Source organism: Schistocerca cancellata, chromosome 3 (genome assembly GCF_023864275.1).
Source record: "Schistocerca cancellata isolate TAMUIC-IGC-003103 chromosome 3, iqSchCanc2.1, whole genome shotgun sequence".
Lineage (NCBI taxonomy): Eukaryota > Metazoa > Arthropoda > Insecta > Orthoptera > Acrididae > Schistocerca > Schistocerca cancellata.
This window is the reverse complement of record NC_064628.1, coordinates 810596613-810619573: the sequence shown is the minus strand read 5'-3', so window position 1 is coordinate 810619573 and position 22961 is coordinate 810596613. Positions and strand designations below refer to the sequence as shown.

The following is a 22961-nucleotide window of genomic DNA, read 5'->3' as shown; positions in this document are numbered from 1 at the left end:
CTTTCGACTGATTTGATGCGATTCTCCACATTTTCCTACCTCGTGGTAATTCTTTCATATCTAAGCAACTTACAAAAGGCCATTTGACAAGTGCGAAAGGGTCTCCATTTTCTTCAATACCCGAAGAAAAACATGTTCATTTGATCGTTTTTCACGAACGTAACTACGAAGATAATTTATTTTAATTATGGACCCCGACGTACAAGGTCAGCGGATGGGCCCTATGTATATTCAGTTTATTCATTTGGATCAGTTATCGTTACGCTTTCAATAAACCACTGGAGGTGAAATAATCTCAATATTTATTCGTTCGAATAATGCACGCGCTAGTTTTATTCACTCAATAATAATTTTGAGGCCATGTACTCACTTGACATAAAAAAAATCATACTTTTTACAATAACTCAAACTAATCACTCGTATTCGGGACCGGAGGACCCGGATATTGAGAGGATAGTTGCTTGTCCAGTCGTTTCGTACGGAAAGGTGAAAGTGACGTTATAAGGTACCTTCGAGTACTAAGGAACTGTCTTGTTAGAGGTTATTAATGAACAAAGAAAATTCATAACAGAAGTTATTGACAAAAATTGGTTGATCGCGAAAATATATACACACACACACATCAAACAATATTTAGAAGACAATACATATAGCCTATTTATATTATCCATCGTGCCTTGATTTCTTTCTAATGGTCAGTTATCGTCAGAAACACTTGCATTTTTCTTATTATATGAGCTGACTTTTTTACTGTTAAAATGATTTTTAAATAAAAATTATTTCATCAATTTACGTTCTTATTTGCTCAAAATATAAGCTTTTCCCATCTCCTAGGTACTATAAAATCTATTTTTTTCTATTTTAGATATTTAGTTACTTTTGTAGAAGAACCCTGCTCGGAATAATATCGACGACCTCATGGAATCTTGGCAAAGTGTAATGGAAAAAAAGCAAACAATCAAGTAAACACTAAGAAGACAAAAAAGAACGTAATCGACTGCTATAACGTAAGTGACCGGGAGCGGAAAGGAATCGTTAACTATCGATGTTAGGAGCAGCGACTCTCTCTCTCTCTCTCTCTCTCTCTCCCTACCACATACCTGCGTCAGCGTCAAAACAACGACTCCCTTTTCCGTTCTGTTCAGTTACGTTGAAGATCTGTGTCAATTATGCCACTTTAAATGCGTTGCGCATCTTGCGCATTACTTTTACATTCCATTCAATCCCATTCCGTTCCGTCAAGTGTGGATCGTGCTTAAGACGAACTACTTAGCCATCCACATTGTGACGAGTGTGTGCTGTGTTGTGCTTCGGAGAGAAACAGACAGAGCAATTCAAAAAATACGAAACACCATCCTTTAGAGTCCATGTTACAGGGATGTCATACAATCCTGACCCATTTCTAAAAAATAATGCATCTATTTACACAGCACACCATTCATGTAAGATTGCTGTCACTTTATGGATACATTTTCAAGTGTTGTTGTTGTTGTTGTTGCGGTCTTCAGTCGTGAGACCGGTTTGATGCGCCTCTCCATGCTACTCTATCCTGCGCAAGCTGCTTCATTTCCCAGTACGTACTGCAGCCTACATCCTTCTGAATCTGCTAAGTGTATTCATCTCTTGGTCTCCCTCTACATTTTTACCCTCCACGCTGCCCTCCAATATTAAATTGGTGATCCCTTGATGCCTTAGAACATGTTCTTCCAACCGATACCTCCTTCTAGTCAACTTGTGCCACAAACTCCTCTTCTCCCCAATTCTATTCAATACCTCCTCATTAGTTATGTCATCCACCCATCTAACCTTCAGCATTCTTCTGTAGCACCACATTTCGAAAGCTTCTATTCTCTTCTTGTCCAAACTATTTACCGTCCATGTTTCACTTCCATACATGGCTACACTCCACTTTCAGAAACGACTTCCTGACACTTAAATCTATACTCGATGTTAACAAATTTCTCTTCTTCAGAAACGCTTTCCTTGCCATTGCCAGTCTACATTTTACATCCTCTCTACTTCGACCATCATCAGTTATTTTGCTCCCCAAATAGCAAAACTCATTTACTACTTTAAGTGTCTAATTTCCTAATCTAATTCCCTCAGCATCACCCGAGTTGACTCGACTACATTCCATTATCCTCGTTTTGCTTTTGTTGATTTTCATCTTATATCCTCCTTTCAAGACACTGTCCATTCCGTTCAACTGCTCTTCCACGTCCTTTGCTGTCTCTGACAGAATTACAATGTCATCGGCGAACCTCAAAGTTTTTATTTCTTCTCCATGGACTTTAATACCTACTCCGAATTTTTCTTTTGTTTCCTTTACTGCTTGCTCAATAAACAGATTGAATAACATCGGGGAGAGGCTACAACCCTGTCTCACTCCCTTCCCAACCACTGCTTCCCTTTCATGTTGGAACACGTGAGGCACTACTGACCCTACGGCTTATCTTAGAAGCCAGATTAAGAAAATACAAACCTACAATTCTAGCATTTGTAGACTTGGAGAAAGCTTTTGACAATGGTGACTGGAATACTCTCTTTCAAATTCTGAAGGTGGCAGGGCTAAAATACAGGGAGCGTAAGGATATTTACAATATGTACAGAAACCCTCAAGTGAAAAGACGTAAAATCAGGAAAACAAGATTAACACTCTGCCGAGCACTTTAAATATGATCTGCAGAGTAGTCAAGTAGATGTGGATGTAGGTGCTGCCTCCGATCTAGATACATGTGCCACAAAATCCCAGATTAATTTCCGGAACCTGGAGCAGACTTCCAAGAGGATAAGTCAATGAAGTGATGCTCGGTATAAACTCGGATCAGAGTTTCTCATCTGTCATTTACGCTCTTTTGTCTAGTGGCCTCTCGTTTATTCAAGGCAGCTTTCCACGTTCTTCCGTCGAGAAGCCTTTAGTCTACTCAACGCTGCTTACGTCTGCTTTCAGAGAGGGCGAAGCGAGAAGTATTCCTCGCCAGCACTCGAGTGGCTGCCACGCTGGGAATGCGACGGCAAGGTACTCACGCAGCGGCGAGGGAATGTGCCTATGTTGGCTCCGTAGCGCCATAGAACGGCTTTCCGGGCAATGTGGCCCTGCCAGCACAAGAGCTGTTCCTTGTAGAGGGCAAAGCATTCGTGAAGAGAAACTGTCTGGAATATCACTCGCCGGGGACATCGTGAAGGAGACTCCAGGCGGGACGAATATCATCATTCTGTGACACACAGCTTTTCCTGAAGGGTGAGCTTTCACGAACTCACATCGAAGCCCGTAGTGCTACCACAGGAGCTAACGAGGAACTAACATGGCAAGTTCCATAATCCGATTTCCCAGGAACTTCGGTCAGTGGAAGACGATTCAAAATAAGCGTGTCTCGGCTTGTCGGTAGATTCACGACCGTTTCTGAAAAAACGACGGTCAAAATTTTCGAGGTATTTTCCATGCCTTTTACTGTGTCCCCGGAAGCAGTGGTGGCATAGTGTTTAGCATCTCAGGTTCTTGTGCACAGTGTTCGAAACCCGATAACTGTTTTTTATTAATTTTTATTGTCTTCATGTACCTATCCATGTCCGTAGAAGGTTACTACACGAATGCTTCTTGCCAAATCAGGGGATACAAGGGCAACATATTAATTGTAACATTATAACTGGATTTCACAATAAGTGTCACAAATTTATTATACAGGGTGTTACAAAAACGTACGGCCAAACTTTCAGGAAACATTCCTCACACACAAAGAAAGAAAATATGTTATGTGGACATGTGTCCGGAAACGCTTACTTTCCATGCTAGAGCTCATTTTATTACTTCTCTTCAAATCACATTAATCATGGAATGAAAACACACAGCAACAGAACATACCAGCGTGAGTTCAAACACTTTGTTACAGGAAATGTTCAAAATGTCCTCCGTTAGCGAGGATACATGCATCCACCCTCCGTCGCATGGAATCCCTGATGCGCTGATGCAGCCCTGGAGAATGGCGTATTGTATCACAGCCGTCCACAATACGAGCACGAAGAGTCTCTACATTTGGTACCGGGGTTGCGTAGACAAGAGCTTTCAAATGCCCCCATAAATGAAAGTCAAGAGGGTTTAGATCAGGAGAGCGTGGAGGTCATGTAATTGGTCCGCCTCTGCCAATCCATCGGTCACCGAATCTGTTGTTGAGAAGCGTACGAACACTTCGACTGAAATGTGCAGGAGCTCCATCGTGCATGAACCACATGGTGTGTCGTTCTTGTAAAGGCACATGTTCTAGCAGCACAGGGAGAGTATCCCGTGTGAAATCATGATAACGTGCTCCATTGAGCGTAGGTGGAAGAACAAACTAAACTGAGCTCTAACATGGAAATTAAGCGTTTCCGGACACACGTCCACGTAACATCTTTTCTTTATTTGTGTGTGAAGAATGTTTCCTGAAAGTTTGGCCGTACCTTTTTGTAACACCCTGTATATGTGTGTGTATGATAGGTTGGTGATTATAACCTTTTTAAATTCTCATATCCTGATATTTCATTCTCTTGTCAATTCTTATATTCTTTTCATATGTTTATTTCTCAGGAAGATCTAATGCATTCGCTTGGATGATACCGATCGTAGAAACATTCGAAACACAGTTATTCCGAACACCACGAGCATCCCATAAAGGCAATTTGAGATAGTGACGTTTCTTCGTACATCCTACCTCTTCAACTGAAACATCTACCTCAAAACGCACTAGAGTTTCTAACAGCAATCTACAACGCTTGCCTAACCTTGCAGTATTTTCCCATGGCTTGGAAACAAGCTAAGGTGATAACTATACCAAAGCCAAACAAGGACCACCTTTTCCCCCAGAACCACAGACCAATTTCCTTACTGAGTTTCTTGGGGAAAGTCCTAGAAAGGTTCATCTACAAGGAGCTCCAGAAATTCAGCACAGAAAACAACATCATCATACAGGAACAGTTCGGCTTCAGGGGTGAACACAGCACCATTCACCAATCGATGAGACTGACTGACGAACTTTGCAGAGCTCGAAATATCAGGCACAGCACAGGGGCAGTCTTCCTTGACATAGAGAAGGCCTTTGATAAGGTCTGGCACCAGGGCCTTATCTACAAGCTCAATCTACAAGGCTGTCCCAAACACATCATTCAAATCCTGGCATCCTTTCTTAGGAACAGAACTTTTTATGTGAAACTATCAGGTGCCCAAAGTAACATCAGACAAATAGAAGCTGGAGTGCCCCAAGGTTCAGTATTGGGCCCAGCTCTCTACTCACAATATACAAACGACGTACCAAAGCAACCAGGGGGCCACCTGTCACTGTTTGCTGACGACACTGCGGTGTACAGGAGCAGTAAAAACTTACTGTTCATCGCCAGGAAACTCCAGGATCATCTACAATTAATCCAGAACTGGGCAAACCTGTGGAAGATAACCATAAATAGTGCCAAAACACAGTCTATTATGTTCACCCACAGGAGAATGAGCCCCAACATAGCCATTAGATTTAACAACGTAAACTTAGAATGGAATGACCATGTAAAATACTTAGGCATAATATTTGACGAAAGACTGACATTCAGCGAACATGTCACCCAAGTCTGCAACAGAGGGTCACAGCACATATGTACATTGTACCCCCTCCTCAAAGGAGAAGGACTAACAGTAAATACCTAGTTAAAACTATACAAGTCAGTAGTGCTACCATCCATACTATACGGTTCAGAACTCTGGTCACTGGCTTCAAACAAGAACATCAAAAAAGTTCAAGCAGTGCCAAATAGATTCTTGCGCTTGGCACTAAATGCGTCCCGCTATTTGCCAAACAGACACCTGTACCTATTGGCAAACATCGAGCCCATCTCCCAACTCATCAAAACAAAATCAGAAAAATTCTTTGCCTCAGCCTCCATTTCTAATCATCCAACCATCAGAAGCTTAGGAATCATTCCCGACAACCCCACAGCAAAATACCCGAAAATGACGCTCACACGCCAATTTCACGTCTAAAAACAAACAATCCGACTAACATTCAATCATGAAACACTACTCATTTAATTATCAAACACATCGCTTATCATCCTACCACTTTATCACGAAACACCACTCATGACGCACTCCAAACCCATCATTCCAATCCCCACATCTCAGACAGAAGGTATGGGCTTCAATCAGTCCCGGTCCTTCGAAACAAATTAGGGGTCCAGAACCCATCCGACATTCCACACGTGACGTTTCTTCGTATGAATCTCACTCGGGAAAGAAAGGTCGTCAACACTGGTTAAGATTTCGAGCGTTGGCAATACTTTCGCGGTAAACCATGTATAACGGATTACTTTTCCGAAAACAACCCCACAACAGGCCACAGCCGTCCACTCACCTCACCGCCGCCCCACAGCGAATCCAGGTTGTGGTTCAGCCCCCAGTGGACACCCTCCCCCCCCCCCCCCACCGCTACCACCCCTCCGGAAACGTCTCCTACCAGACGAGTGTAACCTCAAATGTTTGCATGGTAGACAGTGTTTGCGCCGCAATCGCCGACTTACTGTAACAGAGGCGGAATAAGGGGAACCAGCCCGCATTCACCGAGGCAGATGGAAAGCCACCTTAAAAACCATCCACAGGCTGGCCGACACACCGGGTCTAGACACTAATCTGCCGGGAGGATTCGTGCTGGAGACCGGCACGCCTTCCGACTGGGGAAGCAGCGAGTTAGACCGCGCGACTAGCGAGCGGGCTATAAATATACACTACAGGAATTTCAGCGAAAGCAGTTTCAAATAATCCTTATTCTTTTTTCTTTCTTTTTTTTAAATTCATCTGATATCAGAAAGAGGTCCGACAATATGTTAGGAGGTATCCCGTGACTTTTATCACCTCAGTGTATCGCACCACGTACCAGTAACACTACAAAGCGGCATAAAGTCTTGTCATCATGGTTTGTCTCATCAGTGTACTTGTGGTGTGATATGCATACAGAATGCCTGCCAGAGGTGTTTGTGTATGTGTTGTTGACAGATGCAGCTACGACTACCTGCAGATCCTGGAGCCAGTGGGGAACAGCAACAGCAGCGTGGCGACGCGACGCCTCTGTGGAGACTGGAGCTCTCGCCTCAAGAAGCTGCGCTACGTCAGCCAGGGTCCCGCCCTGCAGCTCAGGTTCTTCTCCGACTACTCGCACCACTACAGCGGCTACAAGGCGCGCATCTCCATGGAACAAGGTTCGTACATCAAGTTTTGGTTAACAGTTGAATATTTTAATTGTCATAACTCATTATTTTATACTACTCTCTCCCTCCCCCCCTCTCTCTCTCTCTCTCTCTCTCTCTCTCTCTCTCTGTTTCCCTCTCTCCCTCCCTCCCTCACTCTCTCTCTCTCTCTCTCTCTCTCTCTCTCTTTCCCTCTCTCCCTCCCTCCCTCCCTCCCTGTCTCTCTCTCTCTCTCTCTCTCTCTCTCTCTCTTATAAAACATACATACACACACACACACACACACACACACACACACACACACACACACACACGCACGCACGCACTTGCACGGAAGCGCGCGGCCTCTCACTTAATTAAATCTCTAATTTATTCACCCTCTGTCCGCCCCCGGTAGCTGAGTGGTCAGCGCGACAGAATGTCAATCCAATGGGCCCAGGTTCTATTCCCGGCTGGGTCGGAGACTTTCTCCGCTCAGGGACTGGGTGTTGTGTTGTACTAATCATCATCATTTCATCCCCAGCGATGCGCCAGTCGCCGAAGTGGCGTCAAATCGAAAGACTTGCACCCGGCGAACGGTCTACCCGACGGGAGGCCCTAGCCACACGGCATTTCCATTTGCTCACTCAACAACTCATTAAGTCATTTTCCCTCTCACTTATTCAGTCTCTCGTTCACACGTCCGCTTACTCAGCCTTGCACTTGCTCAAATTCTTACTAAAACCCTCATTTAGTCACTCTCTCCCTCGCTGGAATTCATAACTCATATTCTCACACATTCAGTCTCTCACTCACAGTCTGCCCTATTCACTTACTCACTCACTTACTTAGTCTGTCACACATTCGGTGATTCACTCATTCACTGTCTGTTACTTTGTTTTCCTCTTTTAACTGAAGAAAACAGTATCTCTGGTCTCCAACCCTGAAATAATCTTCTGTATCGATGTGCTATGTTTTGGCGTTACTAATAACAGTACCAGGTTGTCATAATTAAACTACCAAACTTGGTAGCATTAATGCACAGAGCAAGGGCTGCCTGATTTCCATGCGTCATTGCGCCACCGTCCAATTACAACTATGGCGCCACGTGAAGTTATCAGTCATCATGATTCATAGTCTCACACTCCTGACCAGTCACAGTGCACTTGTTCACGTGCCATCGTGGGCTTGGACAAACGGAGCAGGACATTATTGGTGAAGCTCTATTATCAACACAGCAGTAATGCTGGCAGCTGCACCACGAGAATATCGCCGACTGATAGGATTACGGAAGGGTCCTCTTTCTCCACCTACTGTGCGGAGCGTCATGAAGAAATTCGAATCAACTGGAGAACTGGCCGTCGCTCCGTGAAGAGACCGACGACGAGTTGCACCACAGGTGGTTGATGGAACCGCTGTTGCTATGGCAGAAAACGCTGCGCGCAGTTCCCGATCGTCAGGTAGTGCTCGTGCTGTGTCACGACAGTTGAACATCCAATGGACCACTGTACTGAAGGTGCTTCGAACCATTCTCAAATGGTAGCCGTACAAGATCACCTGCTTCTCCGAAACATATTTGGGAAAAACTGAATTATCAGCCGATCATTTCCAAATGCTTGGCTGGCACGATTACCTGATCTCACTCCCTGTGATTTTTGGTTGTGGGTTTACCTGAAGGGCAGGGTTTATCAGGGAAACGTTCACACATGTGCTGATCTGAATTGCAGCATATCAATAGAGGAAGCCAGGATACCTTCGTTCTGTTGTGCAGAATGCAATCCTGAGCTTTGAGACTCTTCTGGACACTGATGGGCGCCACATTGAGCCACTTTTCTAGCAGTAATGGTACCGGTATGCTATGTTATGACTCATCGTAGCAGCACATTAAAAGTGTTTCAATTGAATTGATTCGTTTCTTCCCCATTTTCCTGAGATTAATGCTACCGAGTTTGGTACTCGTACGGTAATTAGTTTCCGTGTTATAACGTGTTAAATATGGAAAGTTTAATTATAACCATCCGGTATTTTACCGAAAAATTCTTTTCCATATTCCATACTTAGCCAAGCAGAGTTCATTTGAAGGCTTGTTACATACACATTTAACAGCATACCTTTTACCATTATCAGTTTTGACTTAACTACGTCATCTTCAAAAACTGCTTGCTCTCTGCCTGAATGAAAACGTGCTGCCACATTAGCTGCCATTGAATGGATTAAATATCCCTTTACTTTCATTTAATTACTATGCTGTTTAGGCCGCTTAGCAGTTTGCAGACGATTGTCTGAAATACAGACCAGACGTAATGTATTTCAAATACAACATATAAATCAAACATTAGTTTTTTAGTCGAAACCATAAGAGGTCTTAATGCCTCACGTATCAAATGGACATCCTGGGGGTGTACTTCAAGCACTCTTGATATCACACAACAGTGTGCAATAAAATTCAACTTACGTTAAGAAGACTTAGGAACGGTGGACATACAACCAAGAAAAGATTATATAGCAAAATAGTTTACAAATCGCCGCGTTACAGAAATAACAAGTACTTCTTGGACAGCAGTGACGTAGCGTACCGCCTAGAAGTGTAAGAGTGACTAGACTTTTTCCTCGTGGTCAGCTGCGCGACAGCATATGACCTATGTGTCGTTTAAATAATTTTCCATAAAACTTTTTACCCTAATAAAGTGACACAGTGCAACTTATGAATGGAACAAGGGGAAGAGGGATTAGGGTTCCTGTATTCTGTGAACAAGGTTCATAGTCTCGTCATTTGTTCATCTTCTCTCGATGTAGAAAAAACCGGTATTATCGTAACTACAGTTATGATGGTAAAAAACGTTATCACTTCAGTAGCAATTTTGTTTTACTCAGATACGGAATATAGAAAATTGCCTGTAAGCATTATGTCGTATTTATTTGGATTAAACTGATGTTGTAGAAAAAGTTTGATACATGCTGAGTTTTGAATCTATACTTATCTACAAATAATGCGTCGATTTGCGTAAGCGGACAGGTCGAAGTTCCTTTATGACTTTTGATCTTTTTATCCAAAGGTTCATTCATTGCTGTTGTTGTTAAGAACGAAGAAAGTGTGTTTTCTTGTAGTTTTTTTCACTTTCACCGTGATGAAATGTAGGTAACTATATATTTAAAATCAACATTTGTTAATTTTTTAGAAAAATACTTACAGAATCAGTTTCTGTCTTCCTTCTTACCAGCAGTACTAAAGAAAAACTTCAATATAACAGATGAAAAAGTAAACAGACAAAAAGACTTAAATCAGGCTCCTAATTAGTTTCATACAACCATATATGTTACAACCAGAATGAGATAAAAGTGACAGTGAAACCAGTACGTTAAAAGAATACAGGCTTGTCTCAACACGCATTTCTCTTTGTTATTCTTAGAAACCGTAGCAATAATAATAACTGCATAAAACTAAAATCTTTAATAACAAAAAGGCGGAAGACAGGGGCCCACACAGAGCAATCCCAAACTCCATCTGTATAATTTCATACGTTTTTCAAGAATATTGTCATAGCATTTTGTGTAAGAAACTCATGGTGTCCAGTGGCTAGCTACAAACTGAGATGGTTTCGTTTGATTTCTTACCTATATTTACCTCTGCAGCTGTACTGCCCTTAATGTATTTGCACAATAGCACAAATTTCGAAGGTATAGGCTCTGCATCTTGTACAGAAACAAACTTGTTCCATTCACTGACAGTACTTTCTGCCGACAATATGTGTTCCCACGTTATTCTGCATCATTACGCTTGCTATCAGTATTGCTCGCTTCTGACTCAACTTTTTCCGGTACTGTTAGTTGTACCACAGTCTAATAAATACAGTTACGACACACTCTGGTTAGGAAGCTGTTACCGTTTGACGGCCGGAGCGACTCTAGCGCTCCAAGCGATGAGAAAGCACTCACTCACTCATTAATAAAATACTTGCCATAATTGTGCTTTCCCTGCATTAGTAAACTACGAAAAAACATGAATTATCATCAAATGCAGGTAAAACCAGCCGAATGACACTAACTGAATGACATAAGCTATAGCTTGTTTATGAAAACATATTTTCGAATATGTGTATATTTGCAGCTTACGCCGCTGGAAGAAAATAATATAAACATTTATTCCATGCATGCGAAACCCATAGTGATGTTGTTATCTGTTTTTGTTATCACAGACACTCTTCTCGACACTTAAAAATTTTTATGGAGTCTAATGATCCGTCCACTCTTACACTTCACTCGGCTTTCTAATACACGGGTAATATTTGTAAATGTAATTACTTCCACTTCAAAAATGAATGTGTTGAAAATTCTTACCATTTATAGCTCAAACTTAGAAACAGTTGTAGAACTGGTTTACCCTACTTTGGGAAACAATTTTATTGCTTTTGACGATTTATCATCACTTGCCTACGGTTTTGTCTTACGCTACAGCTGTTGTGGCTTATTTCACACATTAAACAATGTAGTTATTACAGTCCACGTAGGATTCCTATGTTTGAAATTCACTGTTTTGGCTGAAAGTGTAGCGAACAAAACTCCACTTTCTTGTTATACAACGTCTTTCTGCAAAGTGTCAGGTCTTCCGGTATTTACCAACAATTTTTTGCTGTTAAAGGAAAATGACATTATTCGATAAATAACTGTACGTTACAAGAGAATCGTAAATGATGTGCCGTGTAATGTACCGTTTCGTACGTTCCAGGGTTCTTAGGAAATTAATGTATGACAAATGTCGTATCTTTTTGTAGTTATTGTAGATTGTAATGGCGCAACATAGATTCCCTGTTGTACAAATTATGTTACAGATCAGTACAAACGTTAGTATTCGTACTCATCAGATCCCGCGACTGTTACTTACAAGCAGCAGTATGGACAGGCTCACTGATATGTGTCTTGTGTATGAATGCAGTGAAAGGGCGGCGCAACGATACTAGTCGAGCTGTTGCCGCAGCAACGGAAATTACTCATGCTCATATATTAAGGACAATGCTGATACATGGTGAGACAACGCTCTGGTCGGCAGTTTGCGGGCTTAAATCACTTCGGGGTATGACCATGCGGTGCATTTGACCTGGCGCTGGCAGCAGTCCACATACGCAGAGGTGTTGTGGGTGCATGTCAGAGTACGGTGCAGCAAGTAAGGGTGTAGACGTTTTCAGATATGCTAATGGTGACTGTGTGTTGAACATGGCTCAAAGAACACATATTGATGACGTAATGTGGGGTAGATTACTAGGGCGCCTAGAGGCTGGTCAATCACAGCAGGTCGTAGCACGGGCCCCCCGTGTGCCACAAAGTGTGATCTCAAGATTATGGCAACGATTCCAGCAGACGGGAAACGTGTCCAGACGCTACAGTACGAGACCTTACAGCAGCCTCTGGAACATTTGTCTCCAGACGCACAGTCTACAGACGACTGAGCACACGTGGTTTATTCGCCCGGAGACCTGCAAGGTGCATTCCACTGACCCCTGGTAAAGCCTGGTGTCTAGTACACAGTACATGGTCATTGGAAAAGTGGTACCAGGTCGTGTTCACGGACGTGTCCAGGTACAGTCTGAACAGTGATTCTCGCCGGGTTTTCATCTGGCGTGAACCAGGAACCAGATACCAACCCCGTAATGTCCTTGAAAGGGACCTGTAGGGATGTCGTGGTTTGATGGTGTGGGGTGGGATTATGATTGGTGTAAGTACACCCCTGCATGTCTTTGATAGGGGAACTGTAACAGGTCAGGTGTATAGCGAGACGTCATTCTGCACCAGTATGTCCGCCTTTTCCGGGGTGCAGTGGGTCCCACCTTCCTCGTGATGGATGATAACGCACGGCCCCATCGAGCTACCATCGTGGAGGAGTACCTTGAAACAGAAGATATCAGGCGAATGGAGTGGCCTGCCTGTTCTCCAGACCTAAACACCATCGAGCTCGTCTGGGATGCTCTCGGTCGACGTATCGCTGCACGTCTTCAAACCCCTACGTCACTTCAGGAGCTCCGACAGGCACTGGTGCAAGAATTGGAGGCTATACGCCAGCAGGTTCTGGGCCACCTGATCCAGAGTATGGGAACCCGTTGTGTGGCCTGTGTACGTGTGCATGGCGATCATATCACATATTGATGTCGGGGTACATGCGCTGGAAACAGTAGCTTTTTGTAGCACATGTGTTTCGGGACGGTTTTCTCAACTTATCACCAATACCGTGGACTTACAGATCTGTGACATGTGTGTTCCCTATGTGCCTATACTATTAGCGCCAGTTTTGTGTAGTGCCACGTTGTGTGGCACCACATTCTGCAATTATCCTTGATTTATGAGCATGAGTGTAGGTCGTACGATTATGCAATCTGACTGTGGTTGCATTATTACACCACATTGAGCCACCGGAGATGACGACTACTAAAAAATTCGGAAAAGTCTCTGAAACGTCAACAGAGTTCGGTTCACATTGTAGACCAAAACGAGTCGAACATTGTTAGCCGTAAGGACGAAATTCCAAAATCAGTTAGGGCCCCAGGCTAACATTCAGAAAGCGGACAAACCACGCAGATATACACGGTCCAGTCATATCAATACGACCACGACCAATGCCTATGTTCAGCGTCAGCGTGCAATGACCACGCATAGACAGTAGGTGGCAGCATTAGGAATGGAGTATATAAAAGCGTGTCGGTGAAACGCGGGAAACAGTGCAGTCGTTGTCTTAATGCAGTTTGTAAACGGTTCGCGTGCCGCCGTGTTTAAAGTGCACGGTGCACGGCAAATAGGAGCCATCCAGAACAGGCGTCGAGTTAATTGTGGTACACCACGGATCGTAGATGACAGGGACGAATGACGGCTGCAGAGATATGTACGAGCGAATAGACGTGTTTACCAACTAACCGCGCAGATCAACCAGGAGGCTGTCAACAGTAGAGTTGGGCAACACGATTCTTTTTCCTGATTCGATTCCTACGATTCAATCTCACATTGCGAATCGATTCCTACGATTCGTTCACGATTCTTTCACGATTCATTCTAGTCTGCGATGGCACGATTCTTACGGAATGCAAAAAGTTCTACATCTTACTCACAGATGGCAGGACAGGTCTAAAACTGTCAAAGGGGTTAGAATCGAACTGATAAGATATGCCAGAAATAGTTTGTATATGAGTAAACATGCATATGACGTTACAAGTGCGATTCTCGATTTATACGTGTAATGCCTTAATTGTTGAAAGGTCACGTTTGATTTGATTGCATCTATTGTTTTATTTCAGTATGCCAGGAGAGAGGAGTCGATTTGTGCGGAAGGTGGTGCAAAATTACGTGGTATGCCAGTCTGGATGTGTGGCTTGAACGCGTCTAACTGCAGACGTCTGTTCTATAATAACAAAATCTAGCAGTGAGGCAGACGTGGTTTGGCTCATATCATTCTAAGTTTTCCTGTGCTAAGATGTCTTTCCAAGTCCACATCACCCTTGTAATTCATAACGCAGCTGACAGCCCTCCCACACAGGAAATTTAGCTTAACTTTCATTTCTTCTAAATACAAAGCATAGGTATTTGGCTTTTAATTTGTCTGAGAACTTGCCGCTGTCACTACTGTTTACGTGAGAAGACGACATACTTCTAAACAATAGGATTCAATCGTATACGTCGACATTACTTCACTAAAATTTAATATGAATGTGAACAGGATAACATTTGGAAACTCGAACTGGTAATTATTATTTAAAAAGCTTTTGTTTAAAGACGGTATTACACGGCGATTTGCCAAGAAAGGTATTGGTTAGAGCCTATATTCTCTCTATATAGGCTCTGTAATATTGGTCTAGTGCGACAGCCATTTAGTGGTGGGACATGTGGAACTAACAGAATTAGCAAATTAGCAGTGAAGTAATGTCGCTGTATACGATTGTATCCTACACTTTAGAAGTATGTCGTCTTCTCACGTAAATAGTAGTGGCTGAAGCAAGTTCTCAAACAAATTAAAAGCAAAATACCTATGCTTTGTATTTCGACGAAACAAAAGTTAAGCTAAATTTGCAGTGTGTGAGGGCTGACAGTTGCTTTATTGTGAAATATAAGGTGCTGTGGAATTGGAAAGAGCACAGAAAAACGTAGGATAATACGAATCCGCGTATGTGCACTATATGGGGGATAATAAATGGGAAATGCCTTTACGCTCGTTCCCGTCAGCCACCGCCAAGTGTCAGCTTGGTTTTCACGTCGAGTAATATTACGGCCCACGAACTTCGTTTGTTCGTTCCGAGCTTCCTTTGTTCACACGCATCCTCCACTTGACTGCCATCTGGCGGTCGTAATCATTCGGCACGACTCGGCATGATTCGGGAAGTTGTCTTCGAAGCATAGCGTACTAAGAATCGATGAATCGTTGGAACTTGGAATCGTCACGACTCGGAAACACGCAATCGTTCTTGCGATTCTTTTGAACGACGATTCGTCCGTATCACGATTCGATTCTTACGATTCTTTATTTAGAGTCGTTCAAATGAACGACTCATTCACGAATCGCCACAACTCTAGTCAACAGTATCTCCTTAACGACCGTTCTGTGAACGTTGCTGCATGTGGACCACCTCTGCAGGCGTCTGGTTCGTGTACCCATGCTGAATGCTGGTCACCGGCGATGAAGGCTGGAATTTACATGTCAGTACCGAACCTGGACGTCCACTGAGTGGCGACAGGTGGCCTCTTCAGATGAATCACGTTTTATGCTCCATCGGGCAGATGGCCGTTGGCGTATACATCGTGGAACGTCTGAAAACAAACACCCTACAACAATCGTCGTGTGTCTCGCGGCCGGAGGATGGAGTATTGTGGTATGGGGAAAGTTTTTGTGGCATACCCTGGGTGGTCTGGTCATTCTGGAAGGCACAGTGGCTGCGCGGGGTAGCCGCACGGTCTCGGACGTATGCCGTGTCACGGTCCGCGTGGTTCCCCCCGTCAGAGCTTCGGGCATGGGTGTGTGTGTGTTGTCCTTAGCGTAAGTTAGTTTAAGTTAGATTAAGTAGCGTGTAAGCTTAGGAACAGATGACCTCAGCGGTTTGGTCCCATTAGGAGTTACCACGAATTTACAAATTTTTCCGAAGGCACAGTGCATCAACATAAGCATGCTTCTCTCCTAAATGCTGTTTGTTTTTCCTCTGCACGATAGCATCTAGCAGCAGGATAATGCAACGTGTCACACAGCTCTTAGTTTACTTGCGTGGTTCGAAAAGCACTAGGATGAGTTTATATTACGCCATTGCCCACCAACCTCCCTGGATTTAAACTCAATCGAGAATCTGTGGACTACTTACTACGGATACTCGCCCGAGAAACCTAGCGCAGCGTCTGAACGTCTCGCAATGGTCCGCGCTGTGAAAGCTGGTTATTCAGGGTTATGACAAGTGGTCACGTTAATGTGACTGGACACTGTATATCGCCTCAACACAAGCAACATGAATATGGAACATAGTACATGCCCGTCTCAAAATGTAAATCAAAGGGTAAGAACGGGGTATCTTAATCCGACCACTGACAGCCAGTATGGAAGAATAATATCGTTTACACTATTTAGGATTGCTACGGATCCAAGACGCGAATAACAGGAGAGACATACAAAATAGATTCACGCAAGGAGGAAGTGTTTAATTTACGAAATTCTTGCTCTGATCCGGTAAAATAAAAATCGGTACAAAATTTACAACTTAATAAGTAAATTTGCAGGTGACAGGAGCAGCGCATTGGTGACTGAAAAAATTCAGATAAAATTAGATGCACATCAAATTATCGTAGACGAGCTTGGTAAGTATACTATGTGCATCTGGACACCTGGCTGAAAATAAGTTCGTGGCGCCCTACATCGGTAATGCTGGAATTCAGTATAGTGTTGGCCTACGCTTAGCCTTGATGACTTCTTCCACTCTCGCAGGGATGCATTTGATCAGTTGCTGGAAGATTTCTTGGGGAATAACAGCCCATTCTTCACGGAGTGCTGCGAAAAATGGTTCAAATGGCTCTGAGCACTATGGGACTTAACTTCTGAGGTCATCAGTCCCCTAAAACTTAGAACTACTTAAACCTAACTAACCTAAGGACATCACACACATCCATGCCCGAGGCAGGATTCTAACCTACGGCCGTAGCGTCTAGAACCGCTCGGCCACTCCGGCCGGTGCTAGGGTTTCACAGCCAACTTGTTCCGCGAGTAGATGGTGATTGCGGATCTGCGACTAGTGAGTACTGTACTGTATCCCTCTCTTCCGTCGTCACAGCACACAGAAAAAGGGGGTTGAAGTCTTGAGGAGAGAGGACATCGCCCATTTCTCATTCTAATTAATTTTGTTATTTTTACAACCAGAAGTCTGTAAGTCACTGTATATTATGTTTCATTGCCATAAATGAAACAAGTAAGCTAAAAAAATAATGTTGCCACATTATTTCATTATTAAATAGGTACACATTTCTCACATTTCTTAATCAGTAATTACACATGTAAAACTTTTTAATCAACTTTCGCATTCTCGATCTTCTTGCTCTATTTCCCTTTCGCATGAGCGTTCGTGCGTATTGTATATGTGGCGCGCAGTTTAGCTTTCGGCCTGAAGATGAGTTTCTCAAACGTTTGTTATCGTTTCTCATCGTTGAAAGTAGTTGTTCACATACGTACGTGAAATGCCACATTCGTACTGCGCCTGCAGCCGTTTTATCGAGAGAGGTATCTCAGTGGTTAGCACATTGGGCTCGCATTCGGGAGTACGACTGCTCAAACCCGGGTCCGGCTACCCTGATTTAGATTTCCGGTAATTTTCCTAAATCGCTTAAGGAAAATGCCGGGATGGTTCATGTGAATGTGCACGGCTGATTTCCATTTCTATCCGTCCCTAATGCCAGGTTGTACTCCGTCTCTTATGACCTCGTTGTCGATGAGACGTTATCCGCTTATCTCCTCCCCCCTCTCCTCCTGCAACCATCTTGTATAACCGAAGTAATCGATGCTGAGGAAAATGCTTGTATAAATCAGGAATGTTTCTCTTGTTATTGAATTTTTCCTTCAATTCCCTACTGCACTGAAAGTAAGTTACGTCGAGTTGCAGAGCAAAGCAAATTTAACCCATGTACAGTACATTGAATATGGAGAGAAAAAGGAGTGCAAGTCGCCACGCGGAGTGGCCGTGCGGTTAGAGACGCCATGTCACGAATCGCGCGGTCCCTCCCGCCGGGCCGGCGGCTGTGACCGAGCGGTTCTAGGCGTTTCAGTCTGGAACCACGCTGCTGCCGCGGGCATGGATGTTTGTGATGTCCTTAGTTAGGTTTAAGTAGTTCTAAGTCTAGGGGACTGATGACCTCAGATGTTAAGTCCCATAGTGCTTAGAGCCATTTTAACCTCCCGTCGGAGATTCGAGTCCTCCCTAGGGCATGGGTGTGTGTGTTGTCCTTAGTGTAAGTTAGTTTAAGTAGTGTGTGAGTCTAGGGACCGATGACCTTAGCAGTTTGGTCCCTTATGAATTCACACACATTTTAACATTTTGGTGCAAGTCATTTTGTACTGCGGTCAAAACTGGATATTTTCCTTAAGATTAAGTGGAATAGGTAGATAACGTTCAAAATTTATTAATAACAAAGTCCTTCAGTGTACACAACTTTGGAAAACGAACTCTAATTTCTATTCATTTCTGCCCAAAATGACAATTTCAGTTCGAATGGTTGTATATGGCTGATGAAATACATTATCAGCAGATCTTTAACCTAAGATACTCAAGTCGTTCGGAGGCTGGTTGTATCGTTAAGGAATGGAAGGTCACTAGTCGATAAAGGTTGTTTCAGTTCAGAAATACACACGTTACTCATTTTCATAAACATATCTCTCTCGTCTAAAAGACAAAAAATAATCGATTTAATAACGAGCTCCGATTAAGCCAGTGCACCCTACTCTAATACGGTGGACTTCTTTGCTAGCTTTCGATAACTACAGAGAAATTCTCTAACTGGCGTTGTTGAAGTCATGCTCTCGTGTATCGTCAGCTGCACGAATAACACTCATTACATTTTTAAAAGTGACATTCTTTGCACATAGGTTCCCCTGATGGCTCTTGCAGAGATCACCTCTGATTTCACTGGCTACTGGAATTTCTTTCATTCTTTCTTTCATTTGAGCTACGAGTATTTATTTATTTACAACACGGCTGACATTCTGCCTCTCGAAACAGAACCTAATACATTTCCTACACTTTCTTCAACGGGTGATAAGAATCTTCCTCATTATTCCTAAGAAATCGAGCTCTTCTCAAGTTCACTGTTAACGCCTTTGATAAAAATGGCTAGCTGCGCTCTAGCAAACTCTTTTCAAATATTTTCTAACTGACTGTTGAAGCCGTCTGCCATATGATAGAAACGAGAAACTGTTGCGAACCTTGCAAATTCTTCGAAATTCCTAGGACTCACTTTCAACCTTTAACGTAGTATGCACGTTTTAGTTAACCATTCTTTCGGCGTAATCGCGCAATTAGTGAGCATGCACAGCTAATTTGTACTTTCACAATTTATTAGATGACCACCTAACAGCTACCTAGTATCATCCGTTCTTTGCCAAGGCCTTTGCACATTTCTCGCTAAGCGATTATTCATTCTGTGTTGTTCACGTTCCTGAATTTCATTGCGAGCTTGTAATCAAAGTCGTATTCAAGTATTTAAAGGGCAGACTATTGTAATAAATTAATTTTGTTTGGAATCCTATTTCATTTCGTAGGCAGATGATATCCCTGTAATGAATTACATATTGCTATGTGGCTGATTCATAACTCATGTTTTATCAGGGCCAGCCTCTTCTATTTAATTTAATCCGTTGTACACAGTTTTAATTAAAATACATGAGCCCGTGGAAGCTTACACATTGCAAACGGCATAATGGACTTCAGGGATCTATCAGAGATAGTTAAACGAAATTTATTTGGGGATCATCGTTTATTTACGCATCTTGTATCACTTAACACTTTTCTATTGACATAATCATCCCGTACTCAGCTACGGCGTCTACAAACAACACACAGATTCAGATGCCATCTACCCGGCCATTTACTTGAATCAAACATCTTCGTATACCGTGAATAGTAATTATCCCTGAGGTGCACCCAGCGCTCCATTCACTTCTGTTGATGACTGAGAACGGCGAACTGATTTCTGTTTGCAACGAGCATTCTGTTTCTATACGAGAATTTATTGCCTTGTTCTGTGCGGAGTAAACATAGGATAGAACGCATGTGACAACTTGAAATTGTGTCCTGGAACCGGCCTGTGAGCTATCAGGTACACCATCCAAATACGAGTCGAAGTCTCAACTAATGGCAGACTCCAATTTTCTCTCAAACTCAACACTATGGCGCTGTGAAATTAGCACCACCGAGATGAAGGTAACAGTGGGAAGTTTCCTCATCCACAGCCTCACCGTTGATGGCGAGAATTAACTTTCCTGCTGCATGTCGAATGTACTCCTCGTTGACAGTAACTCCAAGTTTGAGAGGAAAGAGGAGAGATTTGCTGTAAGTTGAAGCTTTGAGTATATCAGTGCTCGGGCAGAAAGGACATTGCCCACATCAGCAGTGATCCAGTGATTAGTTCTGGTACAGCATACAGCATAGCTTGTCACTCAAAAGGCTTCGGTACCTAAATGAAAATAATCAGTCGTGATAGCAAGTTAAAAAAAACTTTGTTGTATTGGGACTGATGTACAAGGTGTACGTATAGTTGTGGAATTCCTGACATCCCTCACAATTGTCTGAATATCTCCTCCTAAGACTTAAACCGGTCACCAGTAATTAAATGAAACGACATTTGCGATCATGTAGAATGCAAATTTATTACACTCATTGGTCACACTCGTAGATGATAAGCAGAAATGTAGAATACGCCGGACATAGAGTCGCCATATCTAGCGGAGACCTCGTCGGGACCCTCTGAGATGGTGGTGTAGAAATGAAGTAAAAAATTTGTTTCATATAATTACTTTTTATTTACAACATAATTACATGGAACTTCTTGCGAAAGTAGTAGTTGGTAAACCATATTTTTCGAAAGATTTCGCTTTCTTCAGTATGTCTTTCTTCGCTTTTTCGTATTTATAAAACTCTATGCACGTCGTATGTAGCCATAATGTACACTTCAACAGGTTCAAATGGCCCTGAGCGCTATGGGGCTTAACTCCTAACGTCATCAGTCCCCTAGAACTTAGAACTACTTGAACCTAACTAACCTAAGGACATCACACACATCCATGCCCGAGGCATCATTCGAAGCTGCGACCGTAGCGGTCGCGCGGTCCCGGACTGAAGCGCCTGGAACCGCTCGGCCACCGAGGCCGGCAGTGAACACTTCAAAAATTACTAAGTTGCACTCGATGTTCGTATTACATTTAGAAAGAATTGTCTTATCAGTTCGCTATTCAAATGGGAACAGCCCGATTCTTCCCCGTGGCACTGCTTAAATACAGTGAAGAGCCGAAGAAACTGGCACGCCTGCCTAATATCGTTGGAGAGTCGGCAAACACGCAGAAGTACCACAACACAACGTGGCATGGACTCGACTATTGTCTGAAGTAGTGCTGGAGGCAATTGACGCCATGAATCCTGCAGGGCTGTCCATAAATCCGTAAGAGTACGAGGGAGTGGAGCCTCTTCTGAACAGCACGTTACAAGGCATCCCAGATATACTCAATAATGTTAATTTCTGGTGAGTTTGGTGGCCAGTGGAAGTGTTTAAACTCAGAAGAGGATTCCTGAAGGCACTCTGTAGAAATTCTGGACTTGTGGGGTGTCGCATTGTCCTGCTGGAATTGCCCAAGTCCGTCGGAATGCACAATGGACATGGCTGGATGCTGGTGATCCGACAGTATAATCACGTATGTGTCACCTGTCAGAGTCGTATCTAAACTTATCAGGGGTCCCATATCACTCCAACTGCACACGCCCCACACCATTACAGAGCCTCCACGATCTTGAACAATCCCCTGCTGACATGCAGGGTCCATGGATTCATGAGGTTGTCTGCATACCCGTAAACGTCCATCCGCTCGATACAATTTGAAACGAGACTCGTCCGACCGGGCAACATGTTTCCAGTCATCAACAGTCCAATGTCGGTGTTGACGGGCCCAGGAGAGGCGTAACGCTTTGCGTCGTGCAGTCGTCAAGATTACACGAGTCGGCTCCCAAAGCCCATATCGCTGATGTTTCGTAGAATTTTTCGCACCCTGACACGTGTTGGTGGCCCAGCACTTAAATCTGAAACAATTTGCGACGTTCAACGAATCTCTTCAGTCTTCGTTCTTTCAGGATCTTTTTCTGGCCTCACTGATGTCGGAGATTTGATATTTTACCAGATTCCTGATATTCACGGTACACTAGTGAAATGGTCGTACGGGAAAGTCCCCACTTCATCGCTACCTCGGAGATGCTGTGTCCCGTCGATCGTGCGCAGACTGTAACACCACGTTCAAAGTCACTTAAATCTTGACAACCTGCCACTGTAGCAGCAGTAATCGATCTAATAACTGTGCCAGAAACTTGTTGTCTTATATAGGTGTTGCCGACCGCAGCGCCATATTCTGCCTGTTTACATCTCTCTGTATTTGAATACCCGTGCCCGTGCCAGTTTCTTTGGTGCTTCAGTGTGTTTTCCTCACTGCAGTTGCTGAAAAATGGAATCATCAAGTAGGGTTCACACCCGAAATTAAATTTTCTACCAAGGCTGTCGGAAAACATTACACAGCAAGTAATGTTATG

At 43.4% G+C, this 22961-nt stretch overlaps 1 protein-coding gene across 1 annotated transcript in view; it reads left to right on the top strand.

Moving 5' to 3' along the window:
- Positions 1 to 22961, top strand: part of LOC126176587 (uncharacterized) — a 541845-nt gene that overhangs the window by 197910 nt on the left and 320974 nt on the right. The window contains exon 6 of the mRNA XM_049923748.1: positions 7010 to 7212. Within this exon, the coding sequence (XP_049779705.1) occupies positions 7010 to 7212 (203 nt within the window). The remainder of the gene's footprint in view (positions 1 to 7009; positions 7213 to 22961) is intronic.